Genomic DNA, 20,067 nt, shown 5'->3' with positions numbered 1-20,067 from the left:
GAGCTGAGCTTAACCTGGCGCTATTGAATTACCATGTGGCGGTGCTACCGCCCCGGCCGACTACTTCCCCGTCATTCCTGAAAGCAAAGCAAAAATAAATGGTGGGGAAAACCTGTACCTGCAGAAAAGCATACCAGGATAAAAGTCAATTTAAAATAAATGAATAGGGGTTTTGAAGTAATACCCAAAGCGCATGTTTTGAAGAAAAGCCAATTGGAAAAATAAAAGTTTGGGCATAGGCAACGCGCGTGTGTCCCTAGGCGTCTCAAGGAGGGCAGAAACCCTCGCACAGGGCTATGGTTTAATGAGTAAAGGAGGCGGAGACGTGAGGGCATGGGCACGCCCATGAAGATGATAAAAAAATAAAAAAGAGAATAAAATAAAATAGGAAAACAAAGCAAGAAATTAATAAATAAATAAAGAAACAAACAAAGGAAAGCGAAGGGAAAAGTAAAGGGAGAGGAAGAAAAGTAAAAGAAAAGGCAAGGAAAGGCAAACCATCCATCGAGAACAGGAAAGATCAAAGTCGTAGAGGGGACGAGAGGGACAATAGAGGAAGAATAAAAAAAATGTACAGTACACGTAAGTACACAAACACATAGCTGCACGGTGGTGCCGTGTCGTTTCGACGGTGTGTGCGCCGCAGTACGCACGGCGTGGTTCACAGTATACAGCGGCGACCTCCGGAAAGGAATGGCGGGCCGAGCACTAACACGGGTACTGCGGCGGCGAGTGCGTTGTGCCCCTCACACAAGCAGGGCCAACGACTGGCTGGTGACAGCAGGCGCAGCGGCGTCCTCTGGAAAGATGGTGGGGCCAGTAAGGGCGCGCCCGCCTCGGTAGTGGAGAAAACGAAGGGCGACACGCGACGCTGAATAAGGCGAGGCTGCAGGTGAGCGACGGCCGTCCAGCGGGCGCTTCATGATGAAACCGTCGACCGCAGGGCACGCCCGTCCGCAAAGATCGCGGCGTCAGCCAGGGTTCAATGACGAAAGCGGCATAGAGTCACGGCTTTCTCAAACACCGGACCAAAGGTCGTACAGCCAGTCGGTTGCGCGAGGCCGTGTTGCCAGGGGCGCTGAGCCCCGCCGTCTCCGGCCGACAGGACAACAACGGCCCCCACAACCCAACTTGTGTTTGTGTAATTGTACAGATATATAAAAAAAAAGATGTGTGCAGTGCGAGGACAGTGCCGTCAGTGGGGATCGAACGCCCAACCGCAGGGTGGGCGCGGGTATGAGCCAGTGGCAGGGGCGCCGGGACCAGGCCGAAGGAGTCGCGTGGCGCCGCAGCCGGATGGCAGGCGTGTGGGGGGGGGGGGGGGGGGCGTCGCGAGTCCCGATGGCCCCGCGGACAATTCGCGCCCGGCGGGCGCAGCGCGTGCCTACGCGGGGGCCGCCGGCGAGCGCGGGACACGTCCCCGGAGGCCCCGCCCCGCCCCAACCCACCCGGCCACGGCCGGCGCGCAAACGGTAAGCGCTGCACACGGGTCATAAGCGAACGTGTCGACGCGAAAACGTCAGCGAACGTAATCGGGCAGGTTTTCACTGATGACCCGTACCATCTGAATGAATAGGGCCCTATTGCGATTGGGGCGCAAAAGCGCGCGCAGGTCTCGTCGCTCCAACGCGCCCTGCGGCTCGAGCGAGGCGGCCAACGGTCGCGTAAGGGTGCATTCGCCCAAGTAGTGGTCGAACGAAGTGCACTCAGTGCCATAAGGGCAGAGAGAGTCGCGAGCGAGGCCGAAACGGTGGAAGTAAAAAGGGAAGTGGCCGTGCCCCGTGAGCATGGTGACCAAAGCCCGCGGTGGGGGGGGGGGGGGGGTGGAGGACGGCGCCTCCTTGAGGCGCGGCACCCACCGAAGCAGGGCCGTGTCCGCATGGTCCTCACGCCACGAGCGCGCCCACCGCTCTCGTTGAACCGCCCGGAACGCAGCGCGAACCGATCTAAAAGGCAGGTGCGCTATGCGGTCGAGCCCGTACCTAGCGGCACGCGACGCGAGGAAGTCGGGGAGCTCGTTGCCGAAAACGCCGCAATGCCCGGGTACGTGATATAGACGCACCTCGGACAAGCGGGCAACTTCCCCGAGCGCAGTCTGAATGCGAACAATCCGGGGGTCGGCAGAGCCACGCGTCGCGAGCGCTTGCAGCAGCGAGAGGCAGTTGGTGTACAGAGACACCGCGCCCGCCCGCCCGCGCCGCGCAAGTAAGACACGGCCTCCGCGAAGGCGATAACCTCCGCGCAGTACGCGCTCGTGGCGGCGCGCACACGAAAACGGCCTACCGCTCCAATCCTCTCCCTCGGGACGAGGACGAGGAAAGCGGCGGCCGAAGAATGCGGCGTACAGGACCCGTCGGTGTAAACATGCAGGCCCGCGGCACGCGATCTGCTGCGCGCCGCCGCCGCCGACAGCTGCGCAAACGAAAACGCGCGCATCTGGGCCGGGTGTACCGCCCAAGGGTCGGCGGGGTAGAGGACGTCATGCGGGGAGAACACGAGGTCGCCGAACTCGACCGCCTCCCGTAGGGCGAAGAGCCGAAACTCCGCCGCGGTCCTGTCCAGCTCGAGCGACAGTGGCGGCATCCGCATGCAAAGCTGAAGGGACGCCGTGCGCGTCGTCCGATACGCGCCCGACAGCGACAGCAGGACCGTGCGCTGCATGGTTGTCACGCGCGCGCTGAGTCTGCAGTCGGGCTTGGCCGACCACCACACCGCGGACGCGTACGTGAGGGCCGGCAGCATCACCTGATGGTAGAGGTGTGTTAATACCGCCGGCCGCAGGGGTCCCTGCATCTGCACGAACGTCAGCACACGGCAGGCCAGATGTTCGGCGTTCTCCTTAAGGCTGTCGGCGTGTTGAAAGAAGTGGAGGCGCCTGTCAAAGATCACGCCCAGAACCTTGAGGGCCTCCACGAATTTCAAGCCCCTGCCGGAAGTGCTCAGGCGAATGGTAGGGTGGACGCGCTCCATACCGCCGCGCCCGTGGGAAAACAGGACGCAGTAGGACTTGTCCATGTTTAAAGTAAGCTTCGCGCCCTCGGCCCATGCCACCACCCGCCGAAGAGCCTCCGAGCCCACCGCGGCGAGCTCGTCGCGCGACTTGGCCGATATGACGATGATAGTGTCATTGGCGTACGCCTGCGCGGTCACCCCGGTGGGCATAGAAAGCTCAAGGAGCTCATGAACTATAACGTTCCATAACAGCGGAGACAGCGGCATACCCTGAGGACTGTCCAGCGACGGGCTGGCCTCGACCGTGCCCGCGTGGGAGGCGAACACCACTCGCCGGTCCTCGAGAAACGAACGGAGCAGATGGTATAGGTTGCTCGTAGCCCCCGGTCCCTAAAGAATTTAAGGACGAGGGGGTGCCACACGCTGTCAAAAGCGCCACGGAAGTCAAGCGACATGAGGATGGCCGGTGCCTTGGCCTCCTTGAGAGCCAGCAGGCGGGTCTTCAAAGCGTATAAGGCCATCAAGGCGCTCCTACCGTGAGTGAAACCGTATTGGCGCTCATGCAGGTAACCGCCGCTCTTCAAAACGTAGTACAGCCGGCCGTTCAAGAGGCGCTCGAGCACCTTGCCCAGCGCCGACGCAACGCAGATCGGCCTGTACGAGGTGGGTAACTCGGGCGCTCGCTGCGGTTTCGGGATGAAAATTATCCGCCCTGTACGCCAGCAACGGGGGAAGTAACCCAGCGCGAGCGCCGCGTTAAAGATTTGAGTAGAAATGCGCTATGCGAACGCGCGAGCCCCTTGATAATATAGGGCGTGATCCTGTCCGGCCCGGGTGCTGATGCGTCCATCGTTTTCGGAAGGACGCGCCGCAGTTCTGCGGCCGTAAAAGGCGCGTCGCCGCCAGCACCCTGATCTCTGCGTGGCGGGGCTCGTCGGAGGAGGGGTCGTCGATCGCCACCTGCGTCCTCAGCAGGAGGGCCGCCGACTCTAGGTGTGTGGTCGTGCGAGTACCGTCGGGCAGTTCGAGCGGCGGCAAACACAGCCGCGGTCGCACCCTGCCGAACGCCTCCCGGTACGCGGCGGAAAGGACGGACCGCTTCGTGCAACTGGCGTACCACGCGCGGAGGTGCGAGGCCTTGGCCACGCGTACTTGACAGCGAAAAACCGCGAGGGCCCTACTATAGTCCGCGCGGAATTGCGCCTGCAGCTCCTCCGCCGTGCAGCGCTGGTATCGGCGCCGCAACGCGTTCACGCCGCGTCTTTCGTGCGTCAGCGCCGGAGTCCACCAAGGCTTCCCCGGGCCCTTGACGGGGCGGAGGTTTGCCCGGTAGTGCCGGTCAAAGAGGCGTTGGAAACCCGCGAGAACCTCCTCAAGGGCGCCCGGCGACTGTAGGGTGGCGCGCAGAACTCGCGCGAACCACGACTCGCGTGCCAGGCCGTCCACCAAGTTCTCCCGCGCGTAGCAGGTCAGACGGCGAGAACGGCGGTCGCCATCCGCGCCGATGTGGACCGCAATGTTCTTATGTTCGCAGAACGTGAGGTCCTCACGAACGGTCCCAACGAACCCAGCCGCGACCAGGGCAGGCGCCGCCAAAGTGATGTCGAGCCAGCTGCCCGCGTACCGCGTCTCATACGTTGGTGGCGATTGGGGGTCGTTAGGCACGACGAGGCGGTTCGCGCCGCCGAACTCAATAAGGCGGGCCCCGCCCTCGTCCCCCGCACAGGGACCCCACGCCGGGTGCTTCCCGTTAAAATCACCCGCAACGACGATGTTAGGCGTGCGGGACTTCGCGATGGCCTCATCAATGCCGCGAAAGGTGTCGTCCATCGACCGGTGTGGCGGCGCGTACGCGGAGACAAACACGAACTGAAAGTCGTGCGCCTCACAAAACACGGCGACCACCAGTTTAGAGAGCAACAGCGGGGAGACGTCGTACGGCGGCCCTCGCGTAACGACCACTGCCGCCGGATCCCGGTCGATGGCGTACATGTTAAACTCCGGCGGCATACGTGGCAGCTTGCCTCCGGGATTGTAGGGGTCGGATACGGCCGCCAGTGGGACGCCCGTTTCTGACATACGGTCGCCCAAGTGCTGCGAGGCCAGCCTGGCATGGTCGAGGTTGAGCTGTAGAAATCCGATGCTCACTCCCGTCTCCGCGCGCGCCGCCTCCCGACGAACGGCCCCCCCACCGGGCCGCCCGCTCGCCGCCGCCGTGGCACCCCGCTCACACATTCGCGCGCGCCCCCCGTTCCCCCACCCCCCCGCGCCCGCCGCGCTGCTGCACGCCATAGTTCGTGCGCGCGCGCAGCCGCGCCTCCCGTTCCATCAGGATGGGGCATTGCGGGAATCCCGAAGGGTGGGCAGATGGCAGGCCAGCGCGATCGCATTCTGCGCAGCGTACCGCCTCCTCACCCATGCGCACCGTGCATGTGCTGCCCAGGTGATTCCCCGCGCAACGCATGCACACGGCCTTCGCAGCGCCGGCGCGAACTGGGCACGTGGTGCGGCCGTGTCCATACGTAGCGCAGAAGGTGCACGTGGGGACGTGGAGGTCCTCGTGGGCCCGCACCATGGTCCATCCCACGGAAAGGCGCTGCCGCTTTATGAGCTCGCGGAAGGCCGGCGGATCGACCTCCGCAATGTTGGCGTTGGTCCCCGACCTCTCCTTAAAAGTTACCCGCACCCCACATTTGTCAGGGTCGAGATTGAGTCCCGGGTTGCGATCATTACGCCGCGCGATGAAGTCCTGCGGCGCGACGTCGGGGTCGACTCCCGAAAAACGCCCCGGTTTTTGCGTACAAGTGCTTGGCTGGCCGGCTGCATCGGGCTCTTGCAATTTTTCTCAAAAACCAGGTATTTCTCATTTTGCTTTCATAAATTTCAGCTGGGGTTGCTTTTAAACGGGTAGGGAACGCATTCGGCGCAAAAAAACCGGGGCTAAAAGGGGTTTATTTTGTATTTATTCGCAATTTCTCTGCTGCCGGCCGTTGGGCCCAAGATGGCCTGTGCTCATACCCGCTGAGCCCCGGCCATGCCCAACGCGCGCAAGGGGAAAAACGCGTCGCCGTCCCGCTCCCCCCCGCGGCCCCCGGCCGCCGGGGAGTCGCCCCGCTCAAATTTTCGGAGGACGGCGATGCGGTTATTGCGCGCTTTTGCGATCTCGTCGACCAGCTCCTGGTTGCAGAGGAAGAGAGCCAGCCACCGGCTGGCGGTGGCGAGGACGAGGAGGTTCTCTCCTCCGTTTCCGATGGCACGGCCGTGGCGGCGGTGTTTCCCGGGGACCTCGCGACACTGTTAGCAAAAATGATCCGAGATGGGAGTAAATGACTTGTCCTCTAGCGCATTCCCTGATGGGAGGTAAATTTACTCCAGGTAGGCGGAGTAAAAGATATACTATGCTGCTGAACGGAGGTTGTGGAGGTACTTATGGGAATATATGTTTACTTCAATCGCGGAGCTTTCGCGGGGGACTATGGGAGTATATGTTTACCTCCATCGCGGAGCTTTTGCGGAGAACTATGGGAGCATATGTTTACCTCCATCGCGGAGCTCTTGCGGGGCACTATGGGAGTATATGTTTACCTCCATCGCGGAGCTTTTGCAGCGAATTATGGGAGCATATGCTTACCTCCATCGCGGAGCTTTTGCAGGGAACTATGGGAGCATACGTTTACCTCCATCGAAGAGCTCTTGCAGGAAGCTATGGGAGTATATGTTTACCTCCATCAAAGAGCTTTTGCAGGGAACTATGGGAGCATATGTTTGCCTCCATCGCGGAGCTTTTGCGGGGGACTGTGGGAGTATATGTTTACCTCCATCGCGGAGCTTTTGCGGGGAACTATGGGAGTATATGTTTACCTCCATCGCGGAGCTGTTGCGGGGAACTATGGAAGCATATGTTTACCTCCATCGCGGAGCTTTTGCGGGGCACTATGGGAGCATATTTTTACCTCCATCGCGGAGCTCTTGCGGGGCACTATGGGAGCATATGTTTACCTCCATCGCGGAGCTTTTGCGGGGAACTATGGGAGCATACGTTTACCTCCATCGCGGAGCTTTTGCGGGGCACTATGGGAGCATATTTTTACCTTCATCGCGGAGCTCTTGCGGGGCACTATGGGAGCATATGTTTACCTCCATCGCGGAGCTTTTGCGGGGAACTATGGGAGCATACGTTTACCTCCATCGCGGAGCTTCTGCAGGGAAATATGGGAGCATGCGTTTACCTGCATCGAAGAGTTCTTGCAGGAAGCTATGGGAGTATATGTCTACCTTCATCAAGGAGCTTATGCAGGGAATTATGGGAGCATATGTTTACATCCATCAAGGAGCTTCTGCAGGGAACTATGGAAGTACGTTTTTACATTCACGAGGGAAGTTTTGTAGGGTGCCATATTTACACTGATTGGAGAGGTACTGCAGGAAGATAGTGGAGTATTTGTTCAGATGCACCAGCTAGTATGCTGATGTCAGAATTTTCAGTATTGATTTTCCACACTGGGAAATACACAATATATTGGTGTCCAAGCTGGAAAATGCACACAAAAGTAAGCAACGTAGTCCTTTGTAGAAAATAAGTTTATTGCATGAGCACACAGGCAAGGAAAATTGCACGACATGGGCACAAGCTCTCAACTAGTTTTTTATTCCTGTCATGTTTTTTGTACAAACCACACAGAAATATAATGACATAGAAATACACAGAATAACACAGAAATATAATAAATAGAAAGCAACTCATCCAGCTGCAGGTTTAGCCAGGACCATATGAAATACATAAAAAATATATCTAAACCTGCCACAAGTACCTAAACAACGTGCAATAGTCATTGCGAAAATAAGATAGTTATAGCAGAGCATTCTGTGACACCTGAGTTCGCCCACCTAGTTTTGGTGGTACTGCAAAAGGTAAAGGAGAGTAAAGAGGACATCATTGCTCGTTGAAATTCACATGAACAAGAGTTAAAGCATCAAAAACTGGGGAGGATTCCAGCCCACTTATTGCACTTCAAAACTAAATGACTAGAAAACGAAAGTTAACGGTTCCATTTTTACGGTAAGCTGGCAGAGTGGACTAACTAAAGCAGAGCTCAGCTTCCCTTTTTTCCCCACACCACTGAAAGGCAAACATGGTGGCTAAGAAAGTCATCAAGGACTGTACCATAATTTCATTTAAGAGTGGGTGAAAATGCGTGCCCTTAAGGTGGGAGGCCACACTAAAAAGTAAATTTTTTTTCAAACTTTTGATCTTGTTTTTTTATTTTTAAGATACCCAAAACATTTAGCTAGACATTGCAAAAAACAGTATGTCCCTATCATGATTAGTTTGGCTGTTACAGCGAGTTTTCGAACCCTTACCCTCGTATTGCAAAACTGAAACCAAATTGCATTGTAAATTCTCAGTATATTTTAATATCAGCAGTATGTATTATTAAATTGTATTCTTATGCTTCGTTATGCGTTTACTATTCTTTTAAAATCTATAAAAATGACCACAAGGGGGTCCTGACACTCGAAGAACATTTGTTGTTTACCTTGGTCAGGCATTGCTTAGCTGCTGTTTAAATTGCTAATTGCGTTTTTGCAACGCTCGCAGGTGCGAATGCATAAAAAGTAGACCACTTAAGCCACTTATTGAGTAGCATGGCAAACGTCAGATTGCAGAGAAGACGCAAATGTAAGTTTGCCGGGAACCAACACACGACGAAGCATTCGTCTCCTGACCTAGTGGACGCGGGCGTTTCAGTAAGTGCCAAGAAGCTTGGGAACATCAAGAAAAGCTAAGAAGCACTACGGCTAGATTCTGCTCTCCAAGGGAACAGGATAGTTGACTTTAATATCCTTTCTTCAGTGCTAGCATGCCCTGAATTCATCATTGAAGCTGGAAGGATGCTCTCATCAAGGGATTTGCTCTACCTGTGCAGTTGTGTATGTGGCTTCAAGCATTCGTTCAGTACATAGAAAAGAATGGTGCGTGCTAATGAGAACAATGTTCGACTGGCGTATGCAATGCGACAGTTAGGAAAAAGGTATGCAGGTGCGACAATGTTCTCTAAGTGATGACATGCCTCCCTCTACGCGCCAGTCCGCCTATGACAAAACATCATCTAAACTGACTGCAGCAGCTGAAAAAGTAGCATCAAAGTCCATGACTGATGCTGCTGCAGAAGTTTGTCATGTCATAAGGAGTGATGAGTGCAGTGTTTCAGGTGGCGAAACGTGGCAGAAGTGTGGCTGCATGTCAGTGATTTCTGTTGACACAGGAAAAGTTACTGATGTTGAGGCACTTTCTAGCACATGCATGGCTTGCAAAACCAAACGAAAGTTGAACCCAACAAGTGCGTCATGCAAGGGCTGGAAGGCAAGTTACACTTCCTGCCAATCAAACCATAAAGGAAGTGCAGGTAGTATAGAGACGGTAGGTTTGTACAGACTATTTGCGAGATCACAAGCAACATGAAGCTTGAGGTACCTGGAGTACTATGGTGAGGTGATTCAAAGAGCTATGCACTGTAAAGGACATGTATGGAGAACACAGCGAGCAGAAACTTGAATGCATTGGGCATGTCCAGAAGCGTGTCGGCTGCTGCCTGAGGAAACTAAAAAAAACAGTGCGGGGACTTGGTGGTAAAGGAAAGTTGACTGATGCCCCTATTGACCCGCCTGCAAAACTACTATGGGATCGCTATGGGCACGTTGCAAGTGCTAGGCGGCGCCCTGTCTTTCCGACCCCTAGCGCCATCTGACGAATAGTTGCGCGAATGTGGTAGGATTACTCGCGGCGTCAGCAGCCCGCGCTGCGTGTTTGGTGCCCTGTCAAATGGTAGCGATGGTGCGAAACAGCGTGCTGATATTAATTTTAACCGGGTTTTGGGAATTACAAGATCTCCACAGCTTTTTTCGTGAAAAGAATTTAGAGAAAGGAAGTCGTCTATTTGAAGTGGGGCACTTCTACGACGTGAGGGAAGTGTTATACACGCACTGATTGGAAGTGACTGCTAGGTGTATTCCGCAAACAAAAAAATAACGCACCAGTGAGATGCGTGAAGCTCAGCGTAAGTTACTTCGTTTTCTACGGTGCGGACGCATGAAATTATAGGCGACATTGATTCTTGAAGATCGGTGAGAGCAGGCAAATCCTAGCGGGGAGCTGCGATTGCCGTGCTGGCATCGCAGGGAAGTGCAAGGACGCCGCGGTAGTTTCCCTGTACATACAGGACGGCAAATACGAATCGAAAACAACTCATCCAAGAACGTGGGGCGTACGAACGACTCCTAAAACCTACCCGAGGTATTCTAACGTTGCTCTCCCCAAACACCAAAAAAGGGGAGGACCTTACCAGTTGTGTTAGATTACGCTGGGAAAATATTTTCGCCCAAGATACTGGAAGTGCGATACTTTTATGCTGCGATTTTCCAGTGCGTGTAAAGGAGGTCCCAAAAAACCACGCCGTCAAAAATGTTGGTGATCTCAGCTGCCCCTCAGTTGATATGCTGGGCGCAGAAGGGTGTATGCCAGCTCAAACAGCTGCAACCTCTCCTCAAACCGCTCAGCAAGCCCTAGCGCTCTTTGAATGGGAGAGGATTGGGAAAGAGTTCCACTGCTTTACTGCGGTACAGTGTGGGAACAAACTACTTTGTTTGCTGCATATCCTGGTACGCACTGCAGGTGTCCCGTTGCTGCCATCATTGCTGCAAAAGCAAAGAATTCAGCGTTAACGCGCTTGGCATAACGCAGGAACATAAAACGGCTTATGCCGTCGGACGAGCGCTATCCAGTGTTGACGCCATTCTGCTTCATACGGTCGGCTTGGAAACCTGTAAAACTTTGTTCCTCGTAATTTGGTGTACGTGCTGTTGCAGCCCACTACGCAACAGCTCGTGTTGCACTTCGCCATTGCTCAGAAAAGCCAACAGCTACGCGCGAAACAGTGCGCAGACAGGCTTTCCGAACGCAAGCGGGCCGGTCTTATCCCGCCGGTTCCGCGCTCGCCGTCGCGACGGGCGCCCTTGTAGGCGCGGGAAGTACGTTCGCAACCTGCCTATAAGAGCTAACGCGGGAAACCTTTCAGACATGAAACAAGCCACAGTGGCCAGCCTCTTCCACTGCAGCTCCACAGATGCGCAACCAAGACATGGCCTATGTCCAGTAGGAACGAACAGCTGGTGCAGTTACAAAAAGGTAAAATCACTCAGCCAAGGGAAGTACGTCCACAAAGGAGGACTTCTGAATGATGTGCCAAGCAGAGTAAAAGCTATGTGCACTGATCTGGGCTCAGATGAATTTTTATAAAAATGTCTGCATGGCAAGACACAAATTGGAAGTGAATGCTTCAACGGACTTATATGGTAGCGGGTTCCCAAGGAGGTGTACGCCAGCTTGCCTACAATACTGTTTGCCTTGCGTGACGCTGTTGCACACTTTAATAATGGCAGCATAAGCACCCTGGATATACTGAGGCAGGCTGGCATTGAACCAGGGTACTACATAGGAGCTTGCAATGGCAGAGACCACCAGCGCATGTAGAAAGCTCTATGCAAATGAACTGAGACAAAACAGGCTAGGAAGAAAAGACGAGCGGCCGCACGAACAAAAGAAGACTACTGCATCTCACGAGGTCCCCAGCTATGAGCCTGGAGCATTTTAGGCCTTTATGTGTTGTTTCTCAAATGTTTCACATGGTTTGAAATCTGTTTTTCTCAAAACAAGATTTTACTTCACCTCATGTTAGCAAACGGTGATAACTTTTTTCTTAAATGAATATTTTTAAATTGAACTTTGCATGCTCATTCATCACACAGATGTGAAATGAACCATGATGAAAAACACTGATGCAACAGTTATGACTTTAGAGCCCATTTTACAAATATATGTCACCAAAACTGGTCATTTTTTAAAATTTGTTTAGTTTTTGGCGGATTTCTTTTTTAGTGTTTATCACGTTTATCCTGGTTAATTCATTCAATAGGACATACATTTAGCTACACAAATGCCAAAGCTTCCCTCAATTCTTCATTTCAGCTGTTAGTTATTGCTCGCCAGACTCCCAATTTTAGCGCTTTTCGTTACTATAACTACCTCCCTGAAAAAATTTCGACAACACATTGGTATAATCCTGGCTGCTGAATTAAAAGTTTTTTGAGTGTGGCCTCCTATCAATTCTTTGCACAGACCAACTCTAGGCTGTAGTGTACACTTTACAGCCTGTGGATCAAACCCTTAGCTCCAAGCATACATCACACTTGAATTTCCTAAGAACAATGAAAGGAAAAGTAATGTCGGCAGAAAAGAAACAAAAGTGCCAAAATAATCACATGTAAGCTCGTGACAGCCATCACCCAAGCTAGCTTCCTGATATTCCACCTGTACAAGGCTGCTAGTGCAAAATGGGTTACAGAGCCTTAAAACCACCATCTGGCCAACTTCTGACAATTAAATAAGACAAAAAACAAGCAGTGCTGAAGACTGCATTATGAAAGATAATGCGGACTAGTTGAGATGACAAGCAACCTTCGTTCCATAACATCTCGAGAAGAACAACTTAAAAGATTTTTCAGGGAAGTATGGCAATCTGACAGTAATGCTGTCATAAGGGATTTCTCACATCCTTTAGTAGAACTAGGGATCTGGCTGCTGGCTCACAGCCTTGCTGCACACAGCAACTCCTGCTGCGCTCAAGTTGCTTGTGGTAGCTCGCATGCAGGCTACTAACATATTGGCGTACGCTTTTACCGTAGCAGCCATACAAGCTCCTTGTTGACTTTTAATACAAAGCCTGCATAATGAAAAGTCAGAAACGAAATTCATGAATGACTTCCTAAAAAAACTGCGAATAAGCTATCTATTCAAACAATGTAATTGTGCAACTCCCCTTAACATGATCGCTGTAAGACAATGAAAGCCTCAATGGCACCGCAGATATTGCACATAAATAAATAAAAGAGTGACCTAATATAAACTGCAACCATTGTGAAACTCCCCCAAATAGTGTTGCTGTAAGACAACTAAGCTTCATGGAACTGCAGGTATTGCACATAAATACATAAATAAATAACAGGTACATACAAGCTATTAAACAAGGGTTGACTAGTAGCAGAGAAAGGAGGCATGTTAAACATCACATTAAAATGGCATCTGGCATTGGTGTGGTCATAACACTGAGAACAATATTGCTACACTTGTGGTTCACGAGAATCAAGTGAAGCATGCAGAAAAGTAATAGCCAATTTCATGGCCTCCAAGACCTACAATGCGATAAACTAGGGTGCCTCAAAGTGTCCACTCCTGGCCGTTTGTGTAAGTGAAATCAAGAGTATGCCTTCATTCAAGCCAGTGTATCTATCCCTTTTTCAGTTTGCGCTGCGCTATTTTCACATGTTCAATGTAAACGACCTTGGCAAGCAATAATACCAACAGATGAATTAAAACAAAAAGCACAAACACAGTGCTGACTAGGAACTCTATGTATCCACTGCCATGCTTTCCCTTTTACACACTGTCATGAGTCACCAGCAAAGCATGTGCGATAATGTGAAGACAACGCCGGTCAATGAAACGGAGAATGAATGTGCGAGGCGAGCACCATATGAAGCATAAGGGAAAAAATCACGAAGGGGAGTTCAGAACAACAGAAAGCTGAGCTAGTTGGTAAGGATTCATTATGCAAAAAGGTGAGGCGTGCAGACAGGACACAAGAGAAGAGAAGTGGACAACACGAACGTGGACTATCAGTGCTCCCTTCAGTTGATAGTCGGCATTTGTGTTGTCCAGTTCTCTTCTCTTGTGTCCTGTTTGCACGCCTCACCTTTTCGCATAATAAAAAAGGGGAGAAAGGCTGAGAAGCGCGCACTGCTGACGTGGATGAGTAGCAAGGTATCAAAAAATAAAGGTGAATAAATTAAACCTCTACAAATTCTGTGCCACAGGAGTCTTGTGTGCCCGGAAAAAGTTTATGAGCTCTAATGATTTCACACGTGGCTTCGTGTGGCACAGATCCATAAAAACATGCTCAAAAAAGGTAAGTAGGCGGTGTGCCTTCTTGGATATTCCACGTTAAATACCCAAAAAGAGGCAAAAAGGCATGCCAAGCCGCCGAGAAGTGACGTGGCCTGCAGGATTCGCTCCCTGTCTATGTACAGGGACAGCTGCCCATTAGCTTCTTTCAGCAGACATGGAGCCACTGGCACCTTAGTCTGTAAAAGAAAGAGTAAACATACTAACCATGATTACATTTTGCTAGAGGTATAATAAATCTCATTTTCTAAAATGCGCAATCAATGAACAGAAGATTTCTGAGCCAGGATATTGCCCTGCTGAATGCCAGAACAGGGCTACATCGTTGAAACTGTAAAATCTTGTGATCTTCAACTAATGTTCAGGCCATGACTGAGTACAGTAATGAAAAATATACAATTGTTTGGTCACAACCTTCAACACTGAAAAGTTTAGTGTACAGTAGAACCTTGTTGATCCAATTCAGATGTGTACCATTTTTCGGTGCCAATCTTCAGAACGATAACATGAGAAATGGACAAATTCAGTTATGTGTTTTTTACCTGCTAATACGTCCCCAAAAACACATTCCCTGGGCACCAATGTTCAGTGCGCTGCCAAACTTCAATCACATTAAACATTTCCCAGACGCTAGATCCCATGTGGAAGAGAAAAGGCTCGAGGCACATACAACCGAGCAGTAGCCACCTACTGCAGCAGCTTGCCCTTGTCATATGAAAACACAGGCACACTCAGTTTTCTTTTCTGGTACCGACAAATTTCCTCAGGAGCCGTTGCCATTTTCTTCCTTCATGGTCATTCCATGTTGTATTCCACCGCAATTAGCACATTTACTTATCGGACAGAGCATGAGTCATGATGTCATTGGAAACGTACTGCACGCCCTTAATACCCTGTAAATCCAATGTAGCACTGTTCTCTGTGCCAACTGAACATCCTGTATCACTCTGGCAGACTTATGCTCAAGCATCGCACACCAGCTCAATTTCGTTTAGGTTTCCCGTCACCATCTTAAAACACTAGACAATAAAACAAAAAGCGCATCTCAGTCCACTTGGGCCCTACTAGCTTGACGTGTGTACACGTTTCACGCCACAATAATTCTTGCTGATTGGCCATGTCGAAACTTTAAGCCAAATACCCTGCCTGAAGTGAAGCTGCTGATCCAGGTCAAATCTAAGGAGTGCAAATGTAAGCTTGCCAAATCTGCAAAGAAGACAATGCATCTTGGGCTGCTCAGGCCCCATTAGCTTAGTGCAAGTGTCAGCATTTCAAGCCACAAAGATTCACGCAACGCTTCACATTGTTGATGCAAACTACAGATGAGTCTGACAAATTTTTTAGTGAGCAGGGGCCATACATTTCACCATTTAGTACATTTTGTCCTTCATTTCTTTTCAGACCTTATAGACAAGGTTCTGCTGTATATGAAGGGTAACTCATTAATGCAAGTGACACCGACATGTTTGCATGCACTTAATTCTAAAGCACTCACCGCTGACAAAATTACACTTAAAGATTCTTTGCAGCGAGATGCCAGGAACTCCAATGTCGCGAGTATGGGGTTTTCTGCAAAGAGTATAAAAGTGGACTTCAGTTCTTGAACTTCTAGATATTGTTAAGGGGGCCCTGAAACACTTTTCTAATAAATCGTAGAATAGCCTTACAACACACAGCCTACACAGCACACCACCACCATCTCAGAGGCCATGCATAGCAGACGCAGCTACGAGCATTGCAAAGAACAAATTATTTTATGCGAAGCATATTACGAGAGCTCAACCCAGCTCCTCAGGCGCGGCGGTGTCGCCTTCAATAACACGTGACACCGTGACGTCACGACAGAGGAGAAACGGGGCTCCAACTCGCGCCGTCGCTCGCGGCGTCGCGGCGGTATATAAGCAGCTGCGATTGCCTCTGCTAGACACTCACGAAGTGAGATGCCTCCTGGAGACAGAGCTGCTCCTTGGAATGAGAAGCGAAGGTTGCGGCGTGCTACAGAGACTGATTTTCTGGGTGGCTTTGGCTCAACTCTTGCAAGATGGGCTGGGTGGGAATCCAACCAGGGTCTCCGGAGTGTGAGACGGAGACGCTACCACTGAGCCACGAGTACGATGCTTCAAAGCGGTACAAAAGCGCCTCTAGTGAATGTGGTGTTGCCTTAGAAACGAGCTGTTTCAAAGGCTTAGGCGTGCGTCGCTTGCTCAGGCGCACATTTCGTTGCGGCGCCGAACGCTGCGTTGCTCGACGCTTACCGCGTCCAATGCGGGGCGCGTAGTCGCTGCGCCGTGGCCCATTGTGTTACACCCCTTGGCGGGTCGACGGGAACGCTGGCGCGTTCCACTCTTGAAGGCGAAGCAGAGTAACGCATGAGTTGTTTCTTCATCTAGCCGAACCAAATATGGCCAAGCAACAGCAGTTCACCAGGCTAAACAGTGGTTCAACAACTAAAATAAAGGCTAGTATGCTTCGCATCCTGGGCTTAACCTTAGCTAAGCCACAGCCATTTTTTGTCTTTTCGAAATGTCGGACATAGATTTCATTTATTTAACTCAAAGAATTATGTATTACTGAAAATGTTCTCACAAAGGTGGGCCAACTGCTTTCAATGACAACATTGGTGCATGCGAGAGCAACGTTTTGACACAAGATTGTAAATTTCCTACTGCATGCTGTGCAATATTTGGCTCACATGTTCACAGCAGCCTCATTAACAGATTGTCACAATTTTTTACTATGTTCAAAAAGTGTTCTAAGGGGGTATGTTGTAAGAGTTCACCTAATGGACTGTCCTTTACTGCCGCTGCTGATTGGATGCAGCTGTATGAGCGAGGAGGAGACGAGCGGCCCTAGCCAATCAGCAGCGGCCGAAGTGGAGTCCACTAAGTGAACTCTTACAGAATATCCCCCCAGGACCGACTAAACTATTTTTTAACAAAAGCTTTTTTTACAAGCAGCTCTTAACTGCACATAATCGCGTCTAATGTCAAGAAACAAAATAAAAATCTGCATGGTTCATAAGCCATGCTGTTTCATGGATCAGAAACACAAAAGGGGAAAGGCAGAATGACAATGCAACATGCATTGTTTTTCATGCCTGTTGTTCAACATGCAATGTTCACATTTTGTTCACATGTAAGACATCTGGCGTACACATGCAAAAATATTGAATGCATCAGCTGCAAGTATTACAATTTATTGGTGCATTTGGTTCAATTTTTCATAAATACCTGAAGCAACAGACAATGAAGGCAGGGAGAGCATAAGAAAAATGAATAGTTATATTAATTTATATGTACATATAAAGTGAAGCAAAATGAAACCTCATAAAAGCACCTCACGGCTTTAAGTCATGTCATGAAGTGATATATGAGGGGTTATGGGCTAGCCAGTGGCGTAGTCAGCATTTTTTTTTGGTGGGCCACACATTTGACTGGGGAAACGGCAGCAGAGTTGGCCAAGCCAGTACTAAAAAAAATGTTTCAGGAGAGGTGTGTGTCTGCTGTGCTACCCTCTACTACGCCACTAGCACCAGCTGCCTGCTCTTACGCTCACACGCTGACATGACCGATGCTGGCTAATTTCAGGGCTAATCTTGTGCACAAACCACCAACAAACTGGCCAGAGGGATAACACCACTGTAGCTTAATCAGTAGCGCACTGTATGCGCAGTGCAGAGATGTGAATTTGATTCTCACCTGTGACACGTCTTTTTGTTCACATTTATTTCTCTTCACAAATTGTTACATTTCAATGAAACAATTAACTTCCCCTACACTTTTTCACGCTTTGTGCCTGTCTTATACAATTGTGACCAACAAAAATTGAGCCCCACAGTTCCCCCGTTCTCACTTGACTAAATGGTATCGACATTTTGTCCATAGCATTTTAACGTCATGCTAGCGCACAAAAGTGCCTAATGCCTTAATGCTTTTACCAGGGTACACATGGATAATAAATTGAACTTGGGTGTTTACCTGCTGCAACATGGGAGAATGCGGCAACTTCGCTGTCATCAGCATGCTTCAGGACAATGTCGCATAGCTGCTCACATCCTTGGGCGAAGCACTCTCCAGCATTCTTCTTGAACACAATGCTGAATTCCAAAAGTAACTGAAAGTAACAAGCAAGAGGATTACCATAAGTTGCCAGAAAACCACACAATGGAAACATACCGAAGCCTCCGATGCCAAAAATGGATACAGCATCAATGCCTCTGATATCGTGAGGCTGCGAAGGCGTTCATGTCGCTCCTGGGCAGTGGCCAGAAGGCGTGGCCTCACGTCATCGTTAACAGCAATTGCTGCATTTTGTTGCAGCCATTCGTTATGCCGCTGCAGCGATTCGACCGTCTCACCATAAACAACCAGATGGCTGCAGTCCTGCAATGCATACAAGAGAGGATTGCAGAACTGAAGCTTTAAACATGGAACAATTCAAGCCTAATGACAGACATATCATTTCTGTGGCTCTCAATGCAGTGCTTTGTGCAGCAATTTATCAAGTTAGTGTTCACATGAAGCTCTCATCAGATTATCCTCACTTTGCTCTGAATTCGCACTGCTGCTGACTGTCAAATACTATAGAGCCAATTCTCGTTATAGTGAACCCCACATTAATTAATTTCTCAAATTCACGAATAGTTTAAAGATCCCCGCCAGATTGCCTATATTTTCAGAGTAAAAAGATCTTGCAACTACAAATTTCAATACAGCGCATATTTCAGAATAACGCACATGGTTTCTTTTCCCCGTTATAACCGAGGAACATCAGTATTACGAATTCGGCTAAAAGTAACAGCGCCGCAACCCTCGCGTGAAACAGAAACTGCAAATGCAGTAGCTATCATCAGCACGATGCCGAGTGTCAAATGCTTAACCACAACCTTCACCAAGAACTTCACGACAAAGGTTTGGCAATGTTCACACAAGATACAATGATGAAGGCAGCTAGCGATGGCAGTTTTCGCTGCAGGACAAATTGGACGTATTGCAGGAAATCGATGCAGAGAAAAAGCAAATCGATGTGTGCAGACAGCGTGGCATTGCCCCATAGTCCATCGCGACCATTTTGAAAGACCGAGACAAGACTGTCAAGCAACACCAGGAATCGCAGCTCACTCCTACAAGGAAACGACCGCGACTGGGAAACTTCCAAAATGTGGACCAAGCTGTTCTCATGTGGTTCAAAGACACCAGACTGCAAAACGTTCCCATGTCTGGCCCAATGCTCCAAGAAAAAGCCAGCGAATTTGCTAATGCACCTGAAATAACTGGGTTCGACGCCAGTGCGGGTTGGCTTTTTCGTTTCCCCAAAAGGAACGAAATAACTTTGCAGGTAGTCTCGGGCAATGAAAAGGCTGCTGATGGAGAAGGTGCAGATTCCTAGCACATGATCGTTTTCTAGAGGTTGGTTAATCGCAATCTGAAGATATTTCAACGCGAATGAGACCGCATGTTTTTACCAACTACTGCCAGGCCAGACAATGCACTTCAAAGGGCAGTAGTGCAAAGGAGGCAAGAAGTAGCATCTTCACATTACAGTCCTGCTCTGCAGTAATGCAACAGGCACGAAGAAAATTGAACTGATCATCGGCAAGTACGCGAAGCCTCGCTGCATGAGACATGCCGTTACCGTACGACTACTTCGGCAGCAAACAAGCCTGGATGACCAGAGAACTCTTTTCCGAGTGGCTCTTCAAAGTTGACGACCAGATGAGGACGGATGACCGAAGTATTTCCTTGGTAGTCGACAACTGTTGAGCTCACACTGTGAATGTTCACTTGATGCACGATCGCTTCGAGTTTCTGCAGCCAAACAACACGTCCTTGCTGTCCAGGACATTATAAAGGGTGTGAAATCAGAATTTCGCAAGCGCCTTGGGAAGCAGTTGATTAACAACCTCCGATTAAAGCAGGCGACTGCAATCATTCTTCAGGCAGCGGATATGCTCACAGGAGCTTGGTGGAACATGAAGGCATTCACCATTGGTAACTGCTGACGAAAAGCACCGCCTGTGCAGCTTGAAGATGACCTGGAGGTGACCAACAACATCAACACAGGAGACCTGTAGGCCAAGGTTGCGGAACTGCTGCCCA

The 20,067-nt window shown here is 50.5% G+C and overlaps 1 protein-coding gene and 2 pseudogenes across 1 annotated transcript in view; 2 read left to right on the top strand and 1 right to left on the bottom strand.

Moving 5' to 3' along the window:
• LOC135916389 (uncharacterized) overlaps positions 1-20,067 on the bottom strand; it is a 37,045-nt gene that overhangs the window by 13,160 nt on the left and 3,818 nt on the right. The window contains exons 3-6 of the mRNA XM_070528860.1: positions 18,145-18,351; positions 17,947-18,082; positions 15,465-15,538; positions 14,017-14,148 (exon numbers count right to left, since the gene is read on the bottom strand). Of these exons, the coding sequence (XP_070384961.1) occupies positions 14,017-14,148; positions 15,465-15,538; positions 17,947-18,082; positions 18,145-18,351 (549 nt within the window). The remainder of the gene's footprint in view (positions 1-14,016; positions 14,149-15,464; positions 15,539-17,946; positions 18,083-18,144; positions 18,352-20,067) is intronic.
• LOC139051826 (uncharacterized) lies at positions 7,645-10,520 on the top strand (annotated as a pseudogene).
• Positions 10,415-11,603, top strand: LOC139051881 (uncharacterized; annotated as a pseudogene).

The sequence above is a fragment of the Dermacentor albipictus genome, unplaced genomic scaffold, assembly GCF_038994185.2.
Source record: "Dermacentor albipictus isolate Rhodes 1998 colony unplaced genomic scaffold, USDA_Dalb.pri_finalv2 scaffold_15, whole genome shotgun sequence".
Classification (NCBI taxonomy): domain Eukaryota; kingdom Metazoa; phylum Arthropoda; class Arachnida; order Ixodida; family Ixodidae; genus Dermacentor; species Dermacentor albipictus.
The sequence above is the reverse complement of the archived record's forward strand: the minus strand, read 5'-3'. Positions and strand labels throughout refer to the sequence as shown.